Consider the following 27,616-nt stretch of genomic DNA (forward strand, 5'->3'; position numbering starts at 1 on the left):
GATGTTTAAAGTTAGGCTAAGTTGAACTCCACCCCTCAGGATGGAATAAGTGTCAAGAGCTGAGAACAATTTGCCACAGAAAGCCAACAAGCAAGCACAAACGTCTGCAATTATCAAAGTTCAAAGCCCATAATGCAAAAATCAGCTGCTCCAGACACCTAACGTGAGGAGAGGCTGTGAGGTGGGACAATGCTATAAGGATGCTGAAGGATGCTGGAGGATGCTTGGAGGATGCTGGAGGATGCTAGAGGATGCTGGAGGATACTGGAGGATGCTGGAGGATGCTGGAGGATGCTGGAAGGATGTTGGAGGATTCTGGAGGATGCTGGAGGATGCTGGAAGGATGCTGGGATGATGCTGGAGGATGCTGGAAGGGTGCTGGGATGATGCTGGAGGATGCTGGAGGATGCTGGAGGATGCTGGAAGGATGCTGGGATGATGCTGGAAGGGTGCTGGGATGGTGCTGGAGGATGCTGGAGGATGCTGGAGGAATGCACGGGGCATGGATGCTGGAGGAATGCTCCCGGACAGCAGGAGCCGGAGCCCAGTGCAGGGCGGCGAGCTTCGGGAAACCAAAGAGTGCTGGTGCCACCTAGAGGGAATTGCTCGCCTGAAAAGCGGGGAAATCATCACCGCACATGGCGTCACACAGTTTGCCACACTAGTATAGCACTGGGGAAAAAGTCCCAGACAGCAGCATTCTCGTTTACTGCTGTGCAAACTGTTTACACAGTACGGACAGTAGCAGTGTAAAACTTGACTCTGCATCTCATTTAACTTGAAATTATAAAAGCAGACATATATATGTAATTCAAGACAACCGACTACTGATTCCTCTTCTCTTGAAACAATTTCCCAGCCATACAGCTGTACTCCTTACCTTCTTCCTCCAGTTATCTGAACTCTGAGGAAATAGCCAACAAGCTGATAACATTGGGGGCTGGATCCTGCTTTCCTGTAGCAACAGCCGTGGCTGGAGCCAGTTGGAGTGGAGGGTGCCTTGGGTGTCCAGGAAGCACTGACTATATGGTCAAGAGAGCCTCAGGGATGAAACTGCACAGCCCTCTGCAGACCATCAGCTTTTCCAAATGATCCATCTGGAGTCTAGCATTTTCCTGTGTAACTTAAGTCTGCTCTGCTTTATAGCAGGAAAAGAGCCAGCATCCACAAGCAAAGGAAGGATTCAAGCATAAACATAAATCATTGTAATTCTTTCATCACTAAATCTGCCACCTACAACCTGTAGGTTTTACCATGACTACAGCAGTGACAGTAACTTGTGAGGACACTATGGATCTTAGGGAAGTGTTGCTGACAGGTGGACTCTGTACCCCTTTCATTGTAGGTTAAAGTAATTTCTGAGGAAGTGTGGATCAAAACATTATGCACCACACCACTTTCCCTCAATCTCCTGCACATGATCACTGCCATGGGTTGGTCCATGGGCACAGCATTGATCCTGTGGCTCTTATTTGCCCCATAGGAAATCCCACATGGCAGCTGCGCTGAAGGTGATTGTTAAGATATTAAGAGAGATCTGTTCTACCTGTTACAGATGCACTTTTCTCAAACACTAATTCTCTCCCTTCCCACCTTTGTGTCCTAGTAGACTGCAGGACAAGGGTTAGGCCATGCCTACTAAATCCCTCTTTGCCAGGCTTTGTTCTTAGTAACAGTGCAGTCAACACATCACAGCTGCCATGTAGAATTAGTGCCTCATACACTTATATCTGCATATAGAAGATTCTTGGTTTTCATTCCTTGAAGCTTAGTTCATGAAAGAGCTATTTGATATTAAACATTTGGTAGTTCAGTGATCTCTGTGAGAGCTGTACCTCTAAGAAGCTGGAATAGATAAATTTGGAAGATCATTGAAGTGCCAAAAAGTTGAGTACTTGTCACCCTAAACAAGAACATGGCAAGAGCACTGCATGTCTTTGGGTATGGGGGACTGTCCTGCTGGAGTCCTGCTGACACACATGAATACATACAGATGTACTCCCCAGCAGCACACCTGTAGGCACTCTGACCTTCACTGTCTCATGGGCACTATAACAGCCACATTCTTTATCCTTCACTTTGTAAACATCCCCAAAGCCCAAACTCTACAAAAAAAATTGTATCTTAAGTGCTGTGGAAGCCAAGGATCCACTCAGATCCATGTTGCAGAGTCATGACATACACACAGCCAGGAGTCTTCAGACCATGACTTCATGAAGACAGCAACTGGCCACCAAAACTGTGGTGTCAAAGTTTTAGAAGGTTGCTGCTCAGACAAAGGAAGGACTTGATTTGTAGGCCAGACCATTGCTGCCCCTTGCCTTCTGTCTTGTGGAATCTGTGAAAGGAGCAGACTGCAGAGACAAGGCTGCGAGATGTCTCCTTTCTGTTTTGGAAAGGAGATGAGGCTGAAAAGAAAGAGGTACATCTGTCACGTTTCAGAGAGACACACTGCAAGAGCGGACAATGTCCAGCTGAGGGGAATGTGCAGCACAAGAGGACAGGGTGCCTCAAAGTCAGGACCTGCAGAAGAACATTGCAGCTGTGACCTGCAGGCTGTCAGAGGCAGCTCACTGCTTGCAAAGCAGGCATGGCTGCTCCCTGATTGCACTGCTCTGCCAGAGCCAATCATCACAGCAGCACTTTGGAAATGTGGAACACAGAGATAAGCACAGCAAGGCAGCTGCTGATGGAGCTCCACAGCTGCCGGGCTGGGAAGCAGGGGTGGTGACACCCCTACCTCCTGCCCAGCACAGCCTGGACATGCTTTTTTCCCTCCTGCTCTCACCAGCTGGTGGACTACCCACACATAGCCAGCTCCTTCCTGTCACTCCCCAAAGATTTACACCCACCTGCCTGATATATTCATCTCCTGTTAATTACCAGAACCATTTGGCCATGAAATCCTTGAACCAGATTTAGGTTTCAGTTATACAGAATTGACAAGAGAATTAGACTGAGTGCTAAGCATTGACATAAATTATATTGAATTAAATGTATTTATTATAACCTGTCATGCAGATAGAACCAGAGTGCTACCAACACATTTTATCAGGAAATGTGAACTTCAATGATTTTTTCCAAAAGCAATGTTGTTGCCATCATGAGTGCTTCAGCAGTGCATGTGCTGCTTTCAAGGATTTGCTGATGGGATTGATTAATGCAGCCATACCTCCAAATAATTTAGGCAGGGTTTATACCTCTGCTTAGAAAAGTACATTGGTAAAATACAAAATTTGCACCTTGATGTCCTTCTTCTAGTGAGGGGTCTAGAACTGGACACAGCATTCAAGTGTAGCCTCACCAGTGTTGAGTGCTGAGTGCAGGAGGACAATCCCTGTTCTGGTCCTGCTGGCCACACTATTGCTGACACAGGCCAGGATGCCATCGGCCTTCTTGGCCACCTGAGCACACTCTGGTTCTTGCTCAGCTGCTGCTGACCAGCACCCCCAGGTGCTTTTCTGCTGGGCAGATTTCAGCCACTCTTCTTCTTGCCTGAAGTGCTGCAGGGGATTATTGTGACCCAAGTGCTGCACCCAGCACTTGGTCTTGTTGTATCTCACACTACCGGTCTTAGCCCACGTCCTAGGTTACAATGTAAAGATGTGCCCAAAAGTATGTGTTCTACCACCATCTGCTGAAACCAGGGGTGGCAGGGATTCTTACCTCTGTTGGAGATATCCTGTGCTAGTGGGCCATCTATTAAAAACCACCTGGGACAATGTTCTTTATCTTTCCCACAACCCACCCTTCCTCCAGAAGATATCTTCTTTTAATGGGCCACTGAGTTCCACAGCATGACTGATAAAATTACATCATCCCATTGGGAGATGCTCCACCCAGGGGGAGTAGCCAAACATTTCCAACCTATATAAAAACTGAGATTTGGAACACTGAGGCAGCCCTTACCCACTGGTTTCCAGAGGACAAGAGCCACCAGACCTTTCTACAGGATCACTTCATCTGGACTCCTACCACACCCAAACTAGTGGGGTGTCAGGTTGTATTCTGACTCTGTCAGTGGTTTTTCTTTTGTACTATTGCATGTATTTTATTTTTCTCTATTTTCCTATTAAATTGTATTTCTGACTTGGGGTCTGTCACTGGTTTTGCTTTCAAACCAATACATATTTTTGGCACCCAATGTGGGGCAGAAAGTACTGAGAAAAGTCAGAATTACAATTTTGTGTTGTAGAAGCCACCTATTTGCTATGATGCTCAACATGCTTACATGGGTCTTACATCTATCTCTATATTTTTCCACACATGGAGAACTATCTGTTGGTTGTAACGCTCCTGTGTAGACCAGGGTACAGTATAAAAATTGCTTTATTGGTCTATTATATCTGTTGCATGATAACCTCCGAGGCAATGAACATCATTCAGAATATATACTCAACTTTGTTTGCTTTTCCTAGTCTAGGCTGCTACGTCTGGGGCCTCAACAATCACACTCAGCCCCCTGGGGGGAGGAATAAAGATTTATTTTTTCCAGCTTTTCAGGCCTGATACAGCAGTTTTTAGAAATGTTCAGTTCTCTCTGGGTGGCAAGGATCACATAGTGCTGTTGTTAGTCCTGCTTTGTCTTCTCTGCACAACCTGCAACATGCTCAGAAACAAAACACTACATGGTGTGGTGCAGCGTCTTCTTGAGGAAGAGGGAAAAAAGAAGCAAAGCAACAGTGTCCACGTCTGCTCAGAATGTCACAGAGAAGAAAACAACCAAACACAGAGTACCAGCATCCGTGTCTACACAGTCTGTCACAGAGGAGAAAGGAACCAAAAGCGTCTCCACACAAACCATCACTGAACCAGAACAGCCTAGACCAGTAGCAGTTGCCCCCATTCAGAAAAAAAAATCAAAGAGCACATCAGTCCAAATAGTGACTTACAAGGATGCAGCAGGACCTTTGCACCCAGCAGAGGAGACAGAGCCAGAAATCATCACTCGCTCTCAACCCTGGGTGAGCTGCACGACCTGCGGAGGAAATTCACCCACCAGACGAACGAGTACATCCTGACCTGGCTGCTCCACATCTGGGACACTGCATCCAATGACACCATTCTGGATGGAAATGAGGCCAGGCAGCTGGAATCACTGTCCCGGGATGTGGTCATTGACTAGGGGATTGGGAGAACCCAAGAAACTCTCAACCTCTGGTGGAAACTGCTGAAAAGTGTGCAGGACAGACATCTTTGTAAAGAAGACCTCCAAGTGCACCAAGGAAAATGGAGCACAATGGAACAAGGTATCCAATGCCTGAGGGAATTGGTTGTGGTGGAAATCATTTTCCCAGAAGACAAGAGATTTCCTAAGAGCCCAGATTACATCCAGTGCACATCGCAAATGTGGATGAGATTCGCATGGTTTGGACCAGAGATGTACTCCCGTTACCTGGCAGCTCTGCAATGGAGGGAAGGGAGGACATGGTGAGTCTTGGTCAATAAACTAAGAATTTAGGAGGACACTGTCACTGCCCCATTTAGTATCCATGTCTCATCCATAGAAACAAGGCTGGTTGAGCAAATCCAGAGCTTGATTGAAGAGGGCCACCAGAAAATAGAAAAGGAACTTAAGGAAGAAAACTACCACATCTCACCAGAACCAACAAGAGTGTGCCATTAGGAGACAGAATTCCCCAGCCAGGTAGAGAGGATACACTCCACAAGGTGACCTCTGGTTTTTTCTTCAGGAGCATGGAGAAGCCATGAGAAAGTGGGATGGAAAATGCACCTCCTCCTTAGCAGCCTGGGTATGTGAACTGAAAAAGAGACATCTAACACAAGAAGCTCATCTAGACTCAATGCAGAAAAATGGAGAAACCCATTGTGTACCACAAGGAGACCTAATTTTAAATGAGAACTGTGTGTAGGATTTTATTCTGTATTATTTATATATATATATATATATATATGTAACTATAAGAGGGTATTGGTTTGGGTATGATGTAGACAGTAAGAGAATAAGAGGTGGATTATGTCCTAGCTTACAACGTAAAGATGTGCCCAAAAGTATGTATTCTATCACCATCTGCTGAAACCAGGTGGGGCAATGTTCTTTATCTTTCCCACAACCCACCCTTCCTCCAGAAGATATCTTCTTTTAATGGGTCACTGAGCTCCACAGCATGACTGATAAAATTACATCATCCCATTGGGAGATGCTCCACCCAGGGGGAGGAGCCAAACATCTCCTACTCAGATAAAAACTGAGATTTGGAACACTGAGGTAGCTCACTGGTTTCCAGAAGACAAGAGCTACTAGACCTTTCTACAGGATCACTTCTTCAACAAGACCACTTCATCTGGATTGCTACCACCACCCTAACTAGCAGGGTGTCAGGTTGTATTCTCTGTCAGTGGTTTTTCTTTTGTACTACTGCATGTATTTTATTTTTCACTTTTTTTTTTTTTTTTTTTTTTTTTCCTATTAAATTGTATTTCTGACTTGGGGTCTCTCACCGGTTTTGCTTTCAAACCAGTACAGCCCATGATCCAGATGGTCCAGATCCCTCTGCAGAACCTTCCTGCTCTCCAGCAGATCAACTCCATCACCCACTTATTGCTATCCAAGAATTTACTGAGGGTACACTTGACTTTCTCATAGAGATCAGCAATAATGATATTAAACAGGACAGTGCCCTACACTCATCCCTGGGGAGCAGCCCTGGAGACCAGCTGCCAGCTGTATGCTGCACCATTCACCATCCCTTCCAGGGCCTGGCCACCCAGTCTGCTCTAAACCCAGCGAAGGGTTGTGAAAAATGTATGTGTGATTCGTGTTACGAGGCAATAGGAAAAGTAAAACCACGAGAATGTTGTGTGATGAGTGGAATAAGTGCTTGGGATGATTATAAAAATCAGTTTTAGGAAAGTCAAATAAGGCGTGTAACAAAAGATAAAAGATAAATTGTTATTACGCCTGTTTAAGAGAAATGCTTGCTTGAGGAAGATGACGAGCCTTCATCCAAAAGACACCGAAAGAGGGCAAGCGATCCCCTAGCAACAGCCAATGCCTGCGCAGAATGCAACCATCGATGTGGAAGTAAGGAAACGAAAGAAGGCGGGGAATACCAGGAAAACGAAACTCAGGCTGAATAAAAAAGTGGAACTACTGCTGAGCAGCGTGCGCTGGAGCAGTGACTCCACGGCGCACCCAGCGCTGTTTGCTTGCTGCTTTTTCTATTGACAAATAATCATTGGAGAGATCATAATTTCTAACAGTCTACACGTGTCCAAGCCGTGGGCAGACAGCCTCTCCGGGAGATTACCGAGGAGCGCGGGGAAGGCTCTGTGCAGCCCGGGCTGCCAGCACCGCCCGGCGCTCTCGGGCGCGGCTCCCGCGGCCCGCTCGCCCCTCAGGGCCCCGCTGCTCCCGGGAACGGGAAGCGGAAAGGACAGCGCCGGGAGCAGCGGGTCGGAAAGGAGTGAGGCCGGGGCGATGTCCTGGCTCTTGCTGGAGGCCGCCTGGTCCCTGCTGGCCACCGCCTGGTCCCTGCTGGCCGCTGTCTGGTCGCTGCTGGTTGACGTCTGGTCCCTGCTGGTCACCGCCTGGTCCCTGCTGGTCACCGCCTGGTCCCTGCTGGCCGCGACCTGGTCCCTGCTGGCCACGGCGTGGTCGCTGCTGGCCTCCGCCTTCCTGGGGGCGCTGGCGCTGCTGCAGCAGGGCCCTGCGACGCGGCGCGGCGGCGGCCTGGAGATCTCCGAGCTGCTCCAGGACCTCCTGCGCTACGGGAAGACGAAGCGCGGGAGCGAGCAGCTGCCGGCCTGGCTGCGGCTGCTGCAGGTGCCCAAGAGGTGAGGGGCGGTGCTGCGGGCAGGCCGCGCGTGTCCCGGTACCGGAGCCGGGGTGAGGGGCGGTGCTGCGGGCAGGCCGCGCGTGTCCCGGTACCGGAGCCGGGGTGAGGGGCGGTGCTGCGGGCAGGCCGCGCGTGTCCCGGTACCGCGGCTGGGGGTCGCAGCAGCGAGCAGCGCACGCAGAGAGCGCGGCGAGGTTTATGGAGCTGGGCGCAGCTGTGCTGCAAAGTGTCATCTGCTTCTGCTGATGGGGAGCGTACAGACTGCGAGCGATGTTACAGAACCCGTGTGTTCCAGATCGGAACCTAATCCCCTGAACCTCAGACCTCCAGAACGAACCTCCCCGCAAGGCTCAGGTCAGGCACCTGGGAACGTGCAATCCTGAGTAACTGTGACTGCAGATATGCTGCAGCTTGTCTTACACCAATTCTCAGTTCTTGCCTTTTCCCTTCAAAGTTTCTTTCTGAAATGTGGCCAATAACAGCATGGGAACACGGCAGTCTAGGCATTGCATGAACAGACTGATCAGGCAAAAGAGCAACTGCGTTATCCAAATCCATCTTAGCAGATGCTTAATGAAACAAAATTAAATATATGTATATGTTTAGATGTTTAATGAAATGAAATAATGAAATTAAACAGATGTTTAGTGAAATCAAGAAAGGAGGTCGGGCCCCGCCCCCTTCCCCCCACTCTCCTCAGGTTTACAGCTTTTTATGTTTCTTGTTCTGTATCCTATGGGATTTCTTATTTTTTAATCAGCTGAGATTCATGATCAGAACTTGTCTTTGACTTGAACATAGGCCAGACAGGATCTTGCAAGGCTGGTAGGACATGACTGGGAGGCCTAAAGATCTGATCTCCCCAATTGTAACAATCTCTGACACATTTTTAAGTGTTTAAAAAGTTTTTTAACCAAATGTTTAAGAAAAAAAAAAAAGTTTTGTGATACACCATGTTATTAATGCAAAAGTTGTAATGTAGTATCTTAGTTATCAGACTTCTTGATACAGAAGATACCCAGGGATGTGTTTAAAATGTGCAGTACCCTGATTGAAAATAAGGATTCATAAAGGCTTTGTCTTAATCACTGTGTACTGATGGTTCTAGTCTGAGTTGACCTTTCTCCAATAGAAGTTTTTTCCTTCTTAGGGAGATTGGTGTCTGAAGAATGTACTTTTTCAGGGAATTGGTCTCAAGGTCTCGACATCTACAGAGCAATTCTGTTACTTAATTAGTGAATCCATAGCTTCTACCTGAAGGAGTAGAGAGATCTTTCCTGAAGGTAGCCACCAAGGTGTTTTCTATTCTTTCCATCTGTGTCTTGTTTCCAGACAAGCGTTGTGTTTTCACTAGCCTGGGCTTGTTTTTAATTTTGGTATTCTGTCTTGTAAAGTGTTGTGTTACATTTCAGGTCGATTTGGCAAATAGTGAAAATTCCTCTTGTTGAGGAGGGATGGCACATGCACTCACTGCAGTGCTGGTTTGTTCTGTAGGTCAGATATATCCCCAGTGTAATTGGGATTGCTGAAAGCTCCAAGGGTGTGTCTCTTTTAAATTGCCAGGACTTGTTTGTGTGCTGGTAGCAAAAATCAGTGTGTGGAGAAAGTTCCCTGGCAAGTGGCAAGATAGGAGTCAACTGAGAAGCAAGACTGTAGGGAAAGAGCTTGAAACTCAGAGGTAATGGTGAGGTTTTTATCAATATACAAATTCTGTTTGTCTTATTAACAGAAAGTGAGGGAGAGGGGTTAAATTTTAGTTCTGCTGTGGCAAATCAGCAGGTGTAATGTTGCAGTTTCTGCTTGGTAGGAGAAGTAATAATCTGTAGGGAAAGACAGCTGCTAATGGGCAAGGTGCTCTGGAGCATGCAGGGATGCTTGCTGCTGCTGTGATCCTGACTTGGTCTCTTTTGGGCACTTGAGAGATATTTGAGCTGCTCTGGGAGGGGTCACTTCCATCAGTTTCACTAAGCAAGGGTGTTGTACCCCTTCACTGCCCCAAGAGAAGAGTTTGCATGTTCAACAGAAATATGATATTCTCTTGACTGTACAGTTATATCCTAAGTTTTTTACTTAGAGTTACTTTGTCAAGTCAAGGCTGTCAGCATCTTCCTATGGGACATATTTTATATCTTTGCAGATGTTTCCAGGAGTCCTGATTTTTCTTTACTGCCAGAAGGACTTTTAATTTTAAAAACAAATGGAAATACTGGCTCATCTAGTTTGGGCTGGATATTGTAAACAGCTGTAGGCTGTTTAGCTCAGCCCAGTTACCTGCCTTGACTGTCATGTCTTATATTTTGGTAATGCACAGTGTGCTTTTATAAGTGTGTTATGAGGCTGGGAGATTCTTTGTTTTCTTAAAAAAACAAACATGTGGTCTTGCCTTGTAATTACCCAGCAGTGTTGATGGTCACTGCTTTTTTTATGTGATAAGTTTCAGACCTTGAATTTGCAGGACAAGATATTTTAATGTAGAGCAGGATAATTACTTCTGGGCTCCTTTGATGAACTTCAACATGTCATGTAATGCACCCTGTGGAACTGAGAAAAATGGGAGTGCTGTGAGGTGCAGCAGCTTGGAAATAAGCAGAAAACTAATTTGGATGTGCTTTGAGGGCTGTAAATTAAAAAGAAAATGCTATGTACATCATGATTATTTGTAAGACTTGAGGAATACTTTTGTAATGTGTGGATTACACTGTCTCCTCTTTAGTACAGTATGGTTAGTAAGCTAAGCTAAGTTAGAAGTTATTCCAGGCAGCATTTCACTGGGGTAAAATGTGTTAAGGTTATTTCTGCTTGGTACCACTGAAGTCTTGAGTTCTCTACTTGGACATTTGATGTGGGCACCAAAATGGAATGTACTCACCATCAGACAAGCATGACCTGCAGCTACATTTCCAAGGAATGATGGGAACATTAATGAAAACCATTTTTTGTTCCCACAGGTGGTTTACTCACTTTTATGTGGTTTCTGTGCTCTGGAATGGATTTCTGCTGATCTGTCTTTTCCGAGCCGAGTTCCTTGGAGAGTCACTCCCATCATGGATTCAGGACATGCACCATGCTCTTGGCAGAGATTCTCACAGGAAGGACAAAGGCAAGTATTCCAGATATTATAATGCAGCCATATAAATATTTTAAAACTGTATTACTAACACTGTGCTTAATTTGTATACAAGTGCTATTTCATTGGTCACTTTTCAACTACATCCCAAATTACTTTCCTAGTACACCAAGTACCTTTGTAATTACTGAAGATAGAATACTTCTGATTTATGGATATGATGTTTTCAGCAGTCCTTTTAACAGAAAAGGCTGTTAGCACCCTCTGGAAGAAATCTTGCTCTGGTCACCAGTGCCTTGCCTGTACAAATATTTTTTCCACTTAATTTAAAATGAGGCTAAAATTCTGTTGTGGGAAGAGGGAACAACAGTCTTTTTGAAGCAGTGTCAGGGTTAAATTGTTCCTGTCTGTTTCAAAGTTGCTGTTTTTTATCTGTAAGCAGATGGAGAGCACTTCTCTGCACTCCTGGTTCTCTTGCTCCTTTGGCTGCATAGCTGTCGGAGACTTGCAGAATGCCTCTGGACCAGTGTGTTTTCCAATGGTGTCATTCATATCGTGCAGTATTGCTTTGGACTTGGTTACTACATTGCTGTTGGGTCAACTGTGCTGTGTCAAGTGCCTACTAATGGCAGGAATGGTAAGTGCCTGCTCAGTTACCATCAAAGATGCAGTTTTGCTCTCATTTGTTTCCATTGTGGCAAATGGTTTCGTAGAGGGCTGCTTGTTTGAGAAGTGTGTTAACTTTCTGGCATAGTTCAAAGTAATTACATTTCAGGATATCATACAGGGACACACTTTCATGTTAACCATCACAGTTATTTGCTGGAAGGATACAGATCATATGCTTTGTGAAGGATAGTAATAGGTACCCGTTCTCAAATGCCACTATACAACTTCAATTCTCAAACTGAAGAGGAGGTTTTTTTGTTGTAAGCTTTCCTGCAGGCTGAGTCTGTGAGGCTGTCTTGGCCACCTCCTTTTTCTTCCATGGAGAACTTCCCATTGCTCTGCCTTGACTCAGGCAGTGTCTTCTTTCCCTTGGTACTGTAATGTTTCCATTATTACATGAGAAATTTGTATTATATGACTTGTTTCTGCCAACACATTCCATTCGGTCTCACAACTGAGGTGCTAAATCCCCTGCATAGATGAACCATCAGCTGGCTGTGGCATTCCTCCAGTGATTAATTTTTATGAGGCAGTCAGTACTAAGTTTGAAGTTTTTAAGCACCTTGAACCATGGGCAGGCAGGGGATGGTGTGTAGGTGTTTGCATGTATGTGTATCGCTGTGACAAAGACAACTGTGTGCTTGCATGTTGACCTGAGCCATGACAACATGTTTAATTAGGATAATAATAGTTACAAACACTGCTGAATATTGAGGTCTTAGACTATCAATTATGTATCATTGTACATCACACTGTATTTCAAGCTTCTGGATTAATACTTAGGTATAGAGCAGTCAAGGGAAATGAGCAACTAGCTGAGCACTTCAATGATACAGTGATTTAAAAGCATCTTTCAAGGAATTACTACTAGAATTTTGTAAGACGGTGCCATTTGAAAAAATGTGTGTAGTGTTTTGGGATGATGCTTGGGAAATTACTTCCTGGCCGTATACTAATAAAACATGTTTCATTCAGGAAAGAAGCTTTCTGTGCAGATCTGCTGGCATCACATTATAGGAGTTATGATGTACATTTGGGCCTCTCTTCACCAGCACAGATGCCTTGCAATTCTAGCTAATCTTAGAAAAAGCAGATCAGGTGAGATATTTCATTTCTGTCAACTGTTTACTTAGATTTTTTTTTTCTTGTTATTTTGATAGGCTTCTGTGGCTTCCAATACCTGAAATGTTTCTCAATTCCTATAGTGTGTAGATTGAACAAGGCTGTTTGCATGGCTGAACTGGGGAGAGAGAGTGTGGTATGACTGGATACATAGTTCTGTCAAACTTACAATGAAGCTCTGTCTTCTAACATCTTAAGGATAGACGTGGTTTCCGCACTCTGTGTTTGCACAGCCAGAGGTGGCATCTTATTTCATTAAGTGCAAAGCTGCCAGATCAGATGGAGGTGGATGATGATGATTAATAAGCACATTGTTCTGTAATTGTGAGAAGAGTGTGTTTTAATGCATCTTTCCAATTAATTTCTTTCTGTTTGCTTGCAGGAAAGGTCGTAAGTCTGAGCCACAGTGTACCTTTTGGAGACTGGTTCGAGAGTGTTTCTTGCCCTCATTATTTTGCAGAGCTCCTCATATATGTTTCTATGGCCATCACACTTGGAATTCATAATGTCACGTGGTGGTGCGTAGTGATGTATGTTCTTTTTAACCAGGCACTGGCTGCTGTTTCATGTCATGAGTTTTATCAGAAAAACTTCAGCTCCTACCCAAAGCATCGAAAAGCATTTATACCACTTGTTTTTTAGAAAAGTTTTTCTGAAGTATCTTCATGCAAACTGGGAATATAAGAGATTAACGGTTTATTAAAACCAAGGTGAAGTTGCACGTTTTCTCTAATTCTAACTCAAAACCTCGTAATTTTAATGATAATCTCATCTATGTTACCAATTCATGAGGAAATGCAAGGTCTCTGTACATCATGCAAGCTAAAAAAGGTTTACTGAAGACCTTAATTCAAAGTGGGGAGATGTTAATTGTGTCTTTTCTCTTTTATAATCAAATCTTATGCATAAAACATGTGCAACAAGTCCAAATTCATATATGTAAAGGCTATTGAAATAAGGGAATAATTTGAACTACTGAATTTCATGCCTTGACTAATATTTAAGCATATTTATTTCCAAGTCTCTTTTCTTTGAATCACTTCAGAGAGAGGCAAACTGTGCATCTTTCTGTGCTTCCCTGGTGACAATGAAAACCAGCCAGTGCTTTACAACTGTAAGCACAAAAAGTGATGGAGAAAGCTGCGGTGGAGGAGTGACTCATGCTCAGCAGTGGAGATAAACAGACCCACTCGCTGCATTATCTCTTCTGCACCAAAGTGTTTTTGTTCATTGATGATGCTTTATCCCTAAACTGGGAAAGCAGTGGAAGGTTCTCTGACTAAAAAGACAGTAGAAGAGAATTTGCAGAAAATTCATGTTCTTCTTGTGGTTCTGTTGTCTTTATAGTGGGTTATTGGAGTCCCTCATGTGTTAGAGGGGACAGATGAGCAAGATGACCATGACCACGACTACACTGGTTTTTAAACAGGTATAATGAACTGCCAAGGCAGAGCACACACAGAAAACCGTACCTGACAAGCATTGCAAAGAAATTCTTTACTTGAGAAAAGATGATGTCACTCAGCTCAAGCACTTTTTTTGCACTTAACTATTGAATATTTGGGTCCTTCTCATGATACTGGTGTAAATGATTTATGTGATATCGACGATTGAGAGAGAGACAGGGACTACTGATTTGTGATCAGAATCTGAATATTACTGTGAGCTACATGTGCTTATATACCATTACTAGCCTTCATGAAGGGTAGTAATTTTTTACTACATTCATTTGGTTAAACATCACACAGACAAACTTCACATTCCTACTTAGCTAAATCTTCTTTCCTGTCAGCCAGTCTTGATCCAGTCTTCTTGTAATCTTCAAAGCTCTGTTTGCTCTTGCCAAGGCATCTTGGTTATCAAACTGCATATGCTAATTAAATCTACAACACTACCAGTCTCAGTTACCACAGTGTGATGAAGTTACATAGGTGCTGGTGTTTCAGCATGTTGTCAACTTACATTTTTATTTTGTATATAAGAAGTATTTTTATGTACTGTATAATTCATATCTTATTATTTGCCTAATTAAAAGCTTGTTACACTGTTTCCTTTTTGTATGGTTTTTCGAGATTAAGCGTAAGTATTAAAAAAAACATGAAAGAAAACATGAGCAATCACTTTATACAAAATAATGTGCCTCTCTTTGGCTGTCCCATCCCTCTCTCCAGTTTCAGTTTCAGGTCACCACGAAACATCAGCGGCCATGTCTTGAAACTGTATCGATCTGCGTAACTTAAGTGGTTCTAGAGAGGCTCCTTGAGCTTGTGTCCAAATGTCTTCTGTTTAAATGGTGTTCTTGTGATCCTCAGGGAGCACATTCCTGTCCTTGCTCTGGGGAGTGCATCCCGGCTATCCTGGGGTCCCCAGGATAGCTTCATCTGGAGTGCTGTATCAGGTTCTGGGCTCCTCATTACAGGAGAGACGTGGAGCTCCTGGAGCAGGTCCAGCAAGGACAACAGAGATGATTATGGGATTGGAGCAGCTCTTACACAAGGGAGGGGGGAGGGAGCTGGGCCTGTTCATCCTCAAGAAGAGACTGAGAGGGGAACTCACCAATTTCTACAAGTGTCTACAGGGGGTGGTGCCAAGAGGATGGATTCAGGCTCTCCTTGCTGGTGTCAGTCAACGGGACAAGAGGCAATGGGCAGAAACTGATGCACAGGAGGTTCCACCTGAATATGAGAAAGAACTTCTTTACCGTGCAGGTGTCTGAGCACTGGAACAGACTGCGCAGAGAGGCGTGGAGTGTCCCCCACCGCAGACACTCAGGAGCGGCCGGACACAGCGCTGTGCCGTGTGCTCTGGGATTGAGCCGGGGCTGGACGGGATGAGCGCTGCTCCCGGCCCGGCCCGTGGGGTTCGGTGCTGGGTTTGAGCGCTGTGCCCGCTCCCGGCCCGGCCCGTGTGGTTCGGTGCTGGGTTTGAGCGCTGCTCCCGCTCCCGGCCCGGCCCGCTCGTTCCGTGCTCGGGGCGCACGCACACACTAAGCGCTGCTGCGCACTCGGTGCAACCAAACCGAGACGTGTCCGAGCCGTTCCTACGCGGCTTTTTTGCCGCTTTACGCAGCCGCTCCCCGTCCCTTCCGCTGCGCCCTTCCCCTGCCCGTCAGCAGCTCCGAACGGGGAAGGGACGCCGGGAAAGGCGCACAGGCACCTTCGGGAGCCGGAGGAGGCGGCGGGAGCGCGGGCCCGGCGGCGCGGGGCGGGGCGGGGCGGGGCGTGCGCGGCAGGAAGCGGCGCGCGGGCGGCGGTGGGCCGCGCGCGGGCGGTGACGCGGCGGCCTGGAGCGGGGCTCGCGCCGCCCCCCAGCTCCGCGCCCTGCCGCCATGGGGTCCGCGCCGCTGCCGCCGCTCCCGCGGGCCGCCGCGCTGCTGCTGGCGGCCGCGCTGCTGCTGGCGGCCCCGGCGCGGCTCCGCGCCGCTCCCGAGGAAGAGCCCGGCAGGAAGAAGGAGCCGCCGCCACCGCCGGCGGCGCAGGGAGCGGAGCCGCGGGCTGAGGTGAGGCGGGGACGGGCCGCGCCGGCTGCCCGCGCCGTGCCCCCGCGGCAGCGCTCCCGGCGCCGCGCCGCGCCTCCGGAGGCTGTCGGGCTCAGAAATTCCCCGCTTTTAGCTGAGGAAAGAAGGGCTGCAGGGCCGCCACATCCTCCCCTTTTGCTGCTCAGAGGGGGACATCCATGTCCGACATGGGAAGGCGGTCAGTGCTCTTTCCCCCGCAGAAGCAGCTGGAAGCAGGCTTTGTTGCTTCTCCAGAGGTGCCAGGTTTTATGGCTTTTTAACTTCTCTCAATAATTAGTATAAATTCCTTTGCGTTAAAACTTACTGAATAGTGTTTTCGGTGAGAGGATTCTAGTTCCACTGATCACACAGAGGGTTGGAGAAATTGCAGACGTGTGGCTTTGGTGTAGCACATGGAGCGCGCCGGGTGTCATACCCAAAGCAGAAAACATTATTAGAGCGCTGCGAAAGGGGAAGGAGCTCTGGGAAGTCACAGTGTGTCACACAGAGCGTGAGAGCTAAATATCAACCCCGGAAAACTTGGAGCCCTGCTGAAAGTGGAATGCCGGGAAGCCATCGTGTCAAAACACGCTGCGGGCTGTCTCTGCTGGCGGATGTGCTGGGACAAGCTTTCTCAGCCATCCCTGCTCAGGGAGGTGAACATCGGCACAGACACCTCGGGCCTTGCTTTTGATCACAGATACCTTACTGTGTGTAGAAGTAAACACTGCGGTGAGTGAGTGGGAGCTGGAGTGTGCTGGTCTGGTTTCACCACTGGAGAGTCCTAAAGTTAGTTTCAACAAACACGGTGCAAGTACAGAAGAAGCTGATGAAAACTGGCACAGAATTTGGCTTGGGCTCAAATGGAAAGAGGAGAAATGTAGACTAGATATTAGGAAGAAATTATTTTACATGAGAGGAGTTAGGCAGTGGTACTGGTTGCCCAGAGAAATCATGGGTGCCCCAACCCTGGAAGTGTTCAGGACTGGATGGAAGTCTGAGCAATCTGGTCTAGGGAAGAATATTCCTGCCCATTGCAGGGGTCTTAAAACAGACCTAGATGAGCACTAGGGTCCTGTCCAACCCAACCTATTCTATGAATCTCTAAAACTTTAATGTGTCTGAGATGCAAAGATTTTGCAAGGAAAGAAAAAGATCCTGACCATTTTTGAATGGGCTGCTTTTTTTCCCCCTAAGGTGTTGTAGTCACCCAGTTTTATTTTGAAGCACTTATTTATATCAGAAAACAGTTCTAGGTTAACGTCATAAAATAGGTAGGGATTTTAAAGATGGCAATATTAGACCTGAAATGACCATGGTTTTTTTTGTAATGGTGGTTCTCATGTTCTAGTAATAGCGTGCAAGGTGAAGAAATGTTTTAATAATCAGCAAGATCTGATCCTCTCACCAAGTCCCTAACTGGTAATTTGAGGTGAGTGGCAGCCAGGAACCAGTTAATAATCATTAATGAGCATGAGAGTTGTATCTGTTTAAAATGTCACTCTGCACAGGATGGTATGACAGGAGGAGTACAAGGCTTTGTATTTCTGTGTACTAATTCAAGCCTAATTGACGAGTGTTTAGGATTTGTGGTGTCATTTTCTCTCCCCGTTTGTTACAGAAAGGCTCCTCGCTAGTTGCTCCAGTCCACATAGTCAGTGAAGAGTCAGCTGACAAGACTAACCTGGGCTTTATTCATGCCTTTGTGGCTGCTATATCGGTCATCATCGTGTCGGAGCTGGGGGACAAGACCTTCTTCATCGCGGCCATCATGGCCATGCGCTACAACCGTCTGACCGTGCTGGCCGGGGCCATGCTCGCCCTGGGGCTGATGACCTGCTTGTCAGGTTAGCACTCTGCTTTTTCCTCTTTTGTTTTACCTCTTAAGTAGTGATGGGTGTGTGTTTATCAAAAAGCCTTATGGGAATGCAGGTTGTGCATCTGTGCAGTTTGCTGTTTTGAGGAGAGTGTGAAGCTTTTCCAGTAAAGCTCAAGTATTTAGGGACTTTCCTCCACTGAAGTCTTTGTGCTCCCTTGGCTTTGACTGGAATTTAAAGAAGGGGAATGAAATGAAGAGCCTAAACACTTCCTTTGATTTTTGGACTAATTTACTTTTTTTAAATTTTTTTTTTCTCCTATTAAATTAGCATGCCTAAAGGCAATGTGGGAGTGGCTTCTGTTTTTCCTCCTAAGGCAAAAGATTCTTTGTATGATGACACATTTTCCTCATCTTACGTGTATTCCTGCACACATAGCTGTTTGGATTTGTGCTGGGAACTGTCTAAGTGGAAGATGGAGCAGGAAGTAAGGTGTCAGGTGGCACTTGAGGAACCTGTGGCCATGGGCACTTAGGTAGCTGTGATTGTGAAATGGAGCAGCCTTCAGGTACATCAGATGCAGCATGGAGTTTGTCTCTGTGCTCATTTCTAACTAAGCCCATTTCAGAAATACTTGAAATAGTGTTGCTTGGTTCATACATGCTGGAGACAGCCAGTTCACTGGCACAGGCTGCTTGGCAAGTGTTTCTGTGAATGGTTTTTGGATGTGTAGCTGTTGCTGTGTACACTGCTGCAATTATTGCAGTTTAAGTTAGAGTAGTTTCCACTTGCATTGTGTGTAATTTCTCCTGCCCATTATGGCTCTCTTTTTCTATTCCAATTCTTTCTTCAATGTTATTTTAAATGCTCATAAAAGCTTCCTTTTCTACTTTTATCCCCCAGGTTAGAGGTTCCCAATTATTTCTTCCCTTTTTAGAAAAGAACTTGTTTTGTTATTGGGTTCTTCCTCCTCCACACCATTTCCTTCTCCTATCTCTTGCCCTTGTTTTATACAAGCTGACTTTGGAATTTCCTGGAGGGTTTTCCCACCTTGATTTCATGAAGACATGCTCACTTAATCTCATTAGTTCTAAGTAATGTACTTTTGATATTTTTTCAAGCTGTCTTACTTGACAAAATAAGCTGTGTTATTTCACTGTACCTGTGCTTATATATGTAAGAAATGCTAATAAAAAGATAGCTTTTTTTTGTTTAGCTTTCTTGCATTGTTTTACTGCAGTATTTTCAGTCTTTTTAAAGATCCTTAGTTTAACTTCTGGTTTATTTAGCTTTGCAAATAGTACTGCTATTTGTGTATGTATGTACTGTGTTTATGGGTAATAACGCTGATTAATTCTGGTCTCATTCTTACTTCTGGTAGTGGCAATGCAGAATTATTTCTAGACCATGTAGCAACTTCTTAGTGCATTTTTCAACTAAAAAGGTGTGTACCCAAAAGCACACATGATAATATGCTTCCTTTTAGCTAATTGATTGTGGAAAAGAGTAGCAGAAACACTTGTATGGTCCAAGCAACCTTATATATAATGTGTGGACTTTTTATTTCTTCCCATTTATATAGACCTTTTTCTGTCAAAAAATGCTAAGTGGTCTTACTTTATGAAAACTAAGTACTTTGTCCTGGATACACACTTCTTATTTAAGAACTAGTTTTGGCTTAATTTGATCACCCTCAATACCTCTAAAAGACACACTGTGAGGGTTGCTTCTCAGTCTGTAAGTGGGATCTGTCTTTGAAATAAAGGAAGATCAAAGTTGGTCACATTGTGTGTATGTGGGGAATATGGAGGACAAGGGAATAGTAATGTGCACTTGGCAAAAGGAAGACAGGCATGGATTCACCCAGCTGGGTGATTTGTAGATCTGCCTGGTCGATTTACCTAATTGAAAATCTTATTCTGACTTTATCTGATAAATGGAATTCTTGGAAAGAGATGCTGTTCACCATGTAAATGGAATTAACTGGGTACTCTATGACTAATCTAACACAATTACAGATGGTAGTTTCATGGTGTGCATGGAGAAAGGCAGGACTTGCCTTTAGACAGACCTTGATGGGAGAGATAATATTGTTTGGACTGGCTCTCAGGAGCAGCCCACCATGACATTGGCTGGAGTGCATTGTCTGTGTCACAGTGGACTTCAGTCTCTGGTATGACCAGTAATGCTTGGAGTTTCTAGGGTGTTATCTTCCAAAACTTAGAAAATTATACAAAACTAACAAAAGATGCAATATTTATTCATCAGTAGATATTTGGATTGCAGACTTTGCTAGCAAGCATTTCTTAGAAGTGGGAAAAACAGTTATGATCCTCATGCTTATTTTTTTAAATGACACATTTGTTTTCTTTTCAGTTTTGTTTGGCTATGCCACCACGGTTATCCCTCGTGTGTATACGTACTATGTGTCCACAGCACTGTTTGCAATCTTTGGCATCCGAATGCTTCGGGAAGGCTTGAAAATGAGTCCAGATGAGGGTCAGGAAGAGCTGGAGGAAGTTCAAGCGGAAATTAAAAAAAAAGATGAGGAAGTAAGTCATAAAATTGCTGTTAGTTACAGCTGGTGGAAGAATTACAGCTGTGAAGCTGCAGAGCAGCACTGTCATTCATGTTTGGGGTGATCAGCAGTGTCTGTGACTGAGAAACTGACACAGAAAATGTGTGGTAGATGGGATGGAAGTGGCCCCTGGAGGCTCTTCCAGCAGGTGATTCCAGTCCTGTGGCAAGCCTGGCTTCTTAGAGAACAGACCTTGTGCTTGGTGTGGGTGTTTCTGACGTGTTTTTAATGCATTACTTGCAGAGAGGACACCAACAGTTTATTCTTGGCTCTGCTTTTATTTCTTTTTATGGTCAGATACTTTATTTGTAAGCAGTACAAGATGGATGATAATCAGAGGTCAGAGCTGATTACAGCTATATATGTGTGTGTATACTTCCACACGCATACATGTGTGCATATACTTAGCTATATTTTTGTGAGGGTGACTGTATTAATATGCTGATAATGTAGCAGGCAGTGGCTAATGACATTCTAGAAACTGAATGTCCAGCTTTATTGTTAGATGTTTCATTTGGGTTGTTTAGATGACATTTTTAATTTTATGGTTATTTCTTGTGGTTTTTTTTTTTCCCTTGTCCTCCACAGCTTCAGAGAACTAAACTGTTAAATGGGCCAGGAGATGTGGAATCTGGGCCAGGCACCACTATACCTCAGAAGAAGTGGCTACACTTTATTTCACCAATCTTTGTTCAAGCCTTTACATTAACATTTTTAGCAGAATGGGGAGATCGCTCCCAATTAACAACCATAGTCTTGGCTGCCAGAGAGGTGAGTGTTGCAGAATCCCTGCTGCTGTTTTGCCTTCTTTGGGTTGATCATAGAGAGGTGAGAGACAAAATACTCTTACAGGAGTGCTTTGATGTGCCTTATGTAGGCACAAGACCTGACAGTAAATGCACTTAAGCTCTGTGTGGTATTAAAACTACAGTTACATGATTGGAACTGCACTGGCATTTCTGGAAATAGCTGCTTTATGTCACCCAGCTGAAATCAATTGGGTTTTGTTACAGTGTTGAGAGATGTTATGGAAGAGATGTTTCTTTGCTCTTCGTGGTAGTTCAGTTTTAACTGGGTAACTTTAAAAGATACTTTCATTCCATCAGGCTTTAGACTGTTAGAAAGATACCTCCTCAGATACCTCTTGTTAAAATATGAGTTAATATGGTAGGGTGTATAGAAGGACAATAAACTCTAAACTGATGAGCACTAAGTAATGCCATAAATTAAATTGTATGCATTGTGGTGATTAGAGTGTATATAAGTGTATTATAGTTAAAGGAAAATGAAGGCTTGTAGTCAGGCTTTTAATAAACATAAGTAGCTTGCCTGTGCTCTTTCATGCATTGAGATAATTTACATTTTTTTCCCTAGGACTCATGCTTCTCTCAGGTGCTTTCAGATGTTCCCTAGGGATAAATCAGGGCTGTTTAATGAAGGAGGCTGTAACCCGCAGGAACCTCTTGTCTCTGTTACAGTGTAGGGAAGATGTTTAGAGCTAACAGCAGGAGAGGATGATCTCATTGTTCTTGGAAAAAAAGGAAGCACTACAGCCTCTGCCCAGTTTGCTAGGCAAGTTGCTTAAGCCCATCTTTTTATGGGGGATTGTTGACTTCTGGTTTGCATTTCCTAAGTGTCCCCTTAGGAAGTGTCTGTCAGACTCTTTAGTCTGGTTTCTGAAGTGAGCATTGTAGTTAAAACCTGTGGGCTGTACCTGTGGAATATGAAATGTTCATAAGAATGCTGCCAAACAAAAAATGAATTGAAGGTATGTATCTTAAAACTGGCTTTCAAAATCAGTGAATAATTATGATGGAATGGGGGGATGAGATCCACCTTCTGGCAGTGAGGGCTGTGTAGGTAATTGCTGGCTGTGGGGATATCCAGGGACTCTGGGTCCTTATCCTGGGGGCCTGTTTGTTCTGCTGGCCCAGCCCTGCTTCTTCCTGCACTTCTTGGTGCTTTCCAACCTGCCAACTGCTTAGTGCTCACCACCTTTTCTCACTGGCTTGTGGTTTTGGTTCTTTTGGACCAGTAAGTGTTGTCTTGAAACCACAGAATTTCTTGGACAGTTTTGCTGTTTGCCTTTTGAGATTTCATGCCTTCTTCAAGTGATGGAAGCAGCTTTTTTTTGTTTTTTTCCTCTTGGAACTAGAAGTGTCACATAGAGATGAGCAGGAAGATAAGCTGTCTTTAACTGTGTAATTTCTAAGGAGATCTGAGAAACCCCTTTTATGTAGTGCAGTTGTTCACACACTGAGGAGCTGCTTGTTATGTGGTGATGTGAAAAGCTGTTGTTGACAGTAAATGATAAAATAATTTATTATCTTCTGGACTTCAGATCTTTCATGCTTCAGATCTTTTCATGTCTTTGAATGATAGAGTGGGGCAGAGTGTAAAGCACAAGTGGGTGAAGCAGGGCAAAGAACTTGGAATGTTGTAGCTGCTGAAAGCTTTCATTTGCCATTCAAGGACTTACATCTCTCTTTCTTTATAGATAGGTTAGTGTTCTTCCAGCTGATGCATATTGTTTTTCTCAACAGCTGCCACCTTCCCTCTAGAGGTTGCTTATTGGTTTAACTACAGTGGAGCAATTTCTGGATCTATAATTAACAACTTAAAGATGCTGCTTGGCTGAAGCATGCTAGATGCTCCTATCTTAGGCTGGATTTAAGTCTGTCTCTCCAGATGATGTTCACTATTGCTTGTCTTTAAGATAGTGCTGAACAGCAGAGCAGAGGAATCACCAGGCAGTATCCTCTGTGCAATCTGCAAATAGGGAATTAAAGCACTGCTCTGAGGTTGTTGTAGGACTAGAGGGTTTTCAACAGTGCTGATTTACCCCTTTGTGCTTTTTTCCCCCCCTTAGGACCCCTATGGTGTGGCAGTAGGAGGAACAGTGGGACATTGCCTATGCACTGGTTTAGCAGTTATTGGAGGGAGAATGATAGCACAAAAAATTTCTGTTAGGACTGGTAAGTGAAAACTCACTCCAACAAAAAAAACATAATGCTGGTAATGTTTCTGATGTAAAGAGCTGCGTACTTGGTAACAGTGTTCCTCAAAACTTTTGGAAAACCCATAAAAACTGGTGGTTTGTTTTGGATTATTTCAGGATATTTTTTTTGAGTCTCTCTTACGTTCCACCTCGTTTTGCTTTATTATTAACTACTCCTTTTAGGAGACCAGAGGAAAGAAATACACTATTTTAAATGGTCAGTATTTATTGTTTGACAGTGGATAATAGAAATTCTGTTGCAAATCTGAATCTAGTCAGGTGAGCAAGAGAACTACATCCTAATGGCTTACCAGCCATTTAAAAGCCATAAAAGCTACTCTGTGTGGCATAAATGTTTTTTTTTTATCATACCTGCTGATTGCAACAGGCAGGACCAGTGAGGTTACATTAGGTTGGTTGTTTTATCTTAACTTAGGTTGCAGTTTGCTTCCACTGTCAGTCCTATGATGTGGTGAGATTTCTTCTTCCAGGAATAATCCTGTTTCCTATATATGTTCATTCAGAATATTTGTTCTTTAGTTGCAGAGGTGGTAAAAAACCAACTTCACTGCTAAAAGTGAAACATGCACTGTTTGTTTGCTTGCTGAGAAAATTGGTGACAAAATGCTAATTTAACAATGGTTTCATATGCTGCAAGCACAATGTGGATCTTGGGCCACAGGAGTAGCCTTGTATTAAACCAGAGATTCTTCTAGCATGTTAGCTTGTTTAAAGAGTTAGGGAACATACACAGTGATGCTTTCCCAGAATTCTGTCACAGCCTCTCTCAGACTGTGGCCATTGCAAGCAGTTAATGTTTTTTGATAATTTTTCTTCCAATACAGTTGCCTAAAATATGCAAAAAACACCTGTTGTATGTCAATCCAAATTAATTGCTTGCTCTGGAATGAGAATATTCTATCCTATTTATTTTCTGCTATACAGCCAAATACTCAACAGCAGATGTTAGCCTAGTTTTATACTGGCTCAAGTAGTGGGTAAAACAAAGCTCCTTTCAGTGGGCCAGAATATATTCTTGGAGATGCAGTTAGACAGTGAGTTGGCATATGGGCATCCCAATACTGAGCTAGAAGCAACATCCACTGCTTGTAGCATGAATTTTTAAGTAAGGCTATTTGGGAATCAGACATTTAAAAAAAAAAATGAAGTCTCTAATGTGTCATGTAAGATAATTACTTTTTGTATCTAATTTCTTCTTGTTTTGTGTTTTGTTTTCAGTGACAATCATAGGAGGAATTGTCTTCTTAGCATTTGCATTTTCTGCACTATTTATAAGTCCAGACTCTGGTTTTTAAAATTTTTCAATGCTGTAAAAGAACAAGGATTGGAAGCACCAAGCAGTTACCCTTGTGCATTTTTGTATATAATGTACAGAATTAGTAGTTAAACAAGTGCTGAAGATGAGACACTGAACTTTTTATAGCGGATGATTCATGGGACTGATGCATTTATGGACAGCTTCTGCAGTGGAGATCTGCTGATTGTCTGGCTTGTTTGTGCTGTGGTGCCTGCTCCCATGGTGGGATTTGAGCGGTTTTCTCACTTGCTGGACCTGGCTCAGCTGAGTTCAAGGATCTGCTGTCCGAAGTACTGAGAATTCCTCTTTTCTTCCTCTGATACACAATAACGTTTCCTGTTTTTTCAAGAGCTGATTCTTCAGGCCTCTTGAGGCAGACTGTGTTAAGGAGAAAACTGCTGACTCCCACCTCCAAAGATGGTGGTTCCATGGTGCACCTGAGGCTGGATAATCTAAGCAGCAAGAAACCTGGGAGCAGTCCCTATGCCATCCAGTGGCTGAGCCAACCAAGAGAATGTTATACACTTAATTTAGAGGGAAAACTTCTTAATCAGGGATTTTTATCTGATGTGGGGTGATTAACAACCTACTGTGTTCAATATGCAATCTGGCTGGAGCTATATTATCTGACTTTTTTTTTTTTTTTTTAATATTAAGATATACAGAAAGTAATGAAGTGGTCCAACTTAACCATGTTCTATTCCCAGGACTGAGCAGTAATGAAATTCTTAGGTTTAGATGTATTCCTGGTTTTTCTTTGTAGGAATAGAAATGTAATCTGGAAGAGTATTAATAAAACATAGTGTCTCCATTTGTGTTATTTTCAGTTTGTTTTTGATGGCTGACATAATTCTTGCCACAAAGGTTTACCAAGTGATTATGTGCTTTAGGTGAGGAAAATTTACTAAATTTATTTTGGTTACTGATAAATGCCAGTGCTATAAAACCTTCGAAATGTTGAGCACTGAAGGTACATGGGTTGCAGAAATACCTGCTTATCTCTGCTCTCCAATGGTGATCTGCATTCTGAACCTGTATAACCCACTAAGATCTACCTTGTAGCAGCCTTGGAAGACAGAAGACATGGTTTCTAATATTATCAATCTGCCTTTCTTTGAAGCTGAAGTACTATGGAGCATTTCAGATTTGACCCCATTCCATTTCTAGATCAGAAACAGAGCAGCCCCTAATCCTTCTCTTAGGTTTCACTTTCCAGAAACCCCCTTAGGACCATAGCAGTGCAATGCCAGGGATGCACAGTGGTGTGAACACAGGCTGCCATTCCAGGCTCCAGGGTTACATGTTCATGCCTTGGCCCAAAGGAACTGTGTGGTTTGATGGGGTTTTTTTTGGGTTGTTTTAAGGGGGTTTGTTTGGGTTGGTTTTTGTGTTCTTTTGAACCAAACTTTGTAGTCAAAACCTGTAGCCTCTTCTTTTCCACAGTCTGAGGGCTCACACTGTCCATGATGAGTTTCAGCTCTGGTAGGAAGTGCATTTGTAGCAGAGGTCATGTTAAAACAGGCAGGAACAGGGATCTGCAGGGAAGAGCCTAAACTTCTAACTGTTCAAGGGACAACTGCTCATGTTAATCAGAAGTGGTGCTGCTGACATTCATACAGATCCATCCCAGGCAGGGCAACTGTGGTGATTTTTTAGGAGTAGAAATCTAATTGGGAAGAGACACAGAAATTTCTTTTCTCAAAATCCAAAAAGCCAACCCAGTTTGCCATGCTCTAATTGTAGAAGCTTCCCAAAGCTTGTGTTAGCTGCTTAATGCTGTTTTTCATATGAAAAGTTAGGATCCTAAGATCAACACAAGGAAGCTCTTCAAGAGGTTGTTTGTAGAGATGAGTGTTAAGATGCAGAATAACTCTCTGCAACTTCCACATCTATATTTTACTATTGCATACTTACAGAGATGCCAAGTGCTGCTTTTGTCCAGTCATAGCAATGCATTTGACTGCTCCCAAAGGCCAGCTAGGCAGGTTGGTTTGAATAGTGCTGTTGAAGCAGCTTTTTGATTTATTTTTTTTAAGCACAAACATTGATTTGTTGGAAGTCTAGCATGGAATTACATAGCTCATGAAATTTTAGTAAAAGCTTTGAAAGGTGCTTTAGTAGTTGCTACTAGATAGTGATTGATTGTTGTTGAGTGCCTATTGGAGTTTTTCATGGTTGGGATTTTAGCAGTTTTTATCAGACTTCTTGTCATTGTATATTCACTGAGAATACCTGGATACTTGAGACACAGGCAATATAGAGTGCATGAACACATATGTACAAGGTAACCAGCTGAAGCCTTGATTGCCACAATCCTGTGCACTTCCTTGTTCTTTTGTAGCTGGAGAATGTGAAATGCAGTGAGTGAGAGCCCAGGTGTTGAAGGGAAGGCCATCACACCATTGTGTCTGCAACATGGGAAATGGGCAACTGTCACCACCGGGCACCATCCATCCTGCAGCTCTCCCTGCTTCCAGCTGCTGCCAAAGAACCCCGAAAGCAGCATCTAAAGCAGGAATTTACAGCTCTGACTGCACAAAGCAGAGGTTTGCAAGTGCACACTGCCAGCAATTCCTTACTTCCAGGCAATAGAAGTAAAAGGGAAATGACAGTCAGTTCTATTGGGATGGAAAATTCTCACATCAGCTTGTGATTGTTATTTTCAAAGATGCCTATTCCCAATCCATGGGTAAAGCCTGTCATTACTCTGTATATGGAAAAGCACAATAAGCCAAGGCTGAGGCAAACTAAT

General features: G+C 44.1%; 2 protein-coding genes across 2 annotated transcripts; both read left to right on the forward strand.

Moving 5' to 3' along the window:
• The first annotated feature begins 7,300 nt into the window (after positions 1–7,300).
• On the forward strand, positions 7,301–13,385 carry SRD5A3 (steroid 5 alpha-reductase 3). The gene is made up of 5 exons (XM_079305917.1): positions 7,301–7,797; positions 10,748–10,899; positions 11,309–11,503; positions 12,511–12,633; positions 13,040–13,385. The coding sequence occupies exons 1-5, from the start codon at positions 7,442–7,444 to the stop codon at positions 13,297–13,299; spliced, it is 1,086 nt and encodes a 361-aa protein (XP_079162043.1). The 5' UTR covers positions 7,301–7,441; the 3' UTR covers positions 13,300–13,385.
• Positions 13,386–15,901: 2,516 nt separating this feature from the next.
• On the forward strand, positions 15,902–25,675 carry TMEM165 (transmembrane protein 165). The gene is made up of 6 exons (XM_079306159.1): positions 15,902–16,156; positions 17,775–18,000; positions 20,347–20,522; positions 21,137–21,319; positions 23,418–23,523; positions 24,786–25,675. Exons 1-6 carry the CDS (start codon positions 15,986–15,988, stop codon positions 24,860–24,862), a joined length of 939 nt encoding a protein of 312 aa, XP_079162285.1. The 5' UTR covers positions 15,902–15,985; the 3' UTR covers positions 24,863–25,675.
• The last annotated feature ends 1,941 nt before the right edge of the window (positions 25,676–27,616 follow it).

This window comes from Erithacus rubecula (genome assembly GCF_903797595.1).
Source record: "Erithacus rubecula genome assembly, chromosome: 5".
Taxonomy (NCBI): Eukaryota; Metazoa; Chordata; class Aves; order Passeriformes; family Muscicapidae; genus Erithacus; species Erithacus rubecula.

What these genes read in the sequence shown, in the direction of transcription:
- TMEM165 (XM_079306159.1), top strand. Translation starts at nt 15,986, where the DNA reads ATGGGGTCCGCGCCGCTGCCGCCGCTCCCGCGGGCCGCCGCGCTGCTG. An exon ending in TTAAAAAAAAAGATGAGGAA is followed by an intron (nt 20,523 to 21,136) that starts GTAAGTCATAAA and finishes TGTCCTCCACAG; the next exon opens with CTTCAGAGAACTAAACTGTT. An exon ending in AAAAATTTCTGTTAGGACTG is followed by an intron (nt 23,524 to 24,785) that starts GTAAGTGAAAAC and finishes TTTTGTTTTCAG; the next exon opens with TGACAATCATAGGAGGAATT.
- SRD5A3 (XM_079305917.1), top strand. Translation starts at nt 7,442, where the DNA reads ATGTCCTGGCTCTTGCTGGAGGCCGCCTGGTCCCTGCTGGCCACCGCC. An exon ending in CTGCTGCAGGTGCCCAAGAG is followed by an intron (nt 7,798 to 10,747) that starts GTGAGGGGCGGT and finishes TTGTTCCCACAG; the next exon opens with GTGGTTTACTCACTTTTATG. An exon ending in TTCTCACAGGAAGGACAAAG is followed by an intron (nt 10,900 to 11,308) that starts GCAAGTATTCCA and finishes ATCTGTAAGCAG; the next exon opens with ATGGAGAGCACTTCTCTGCA.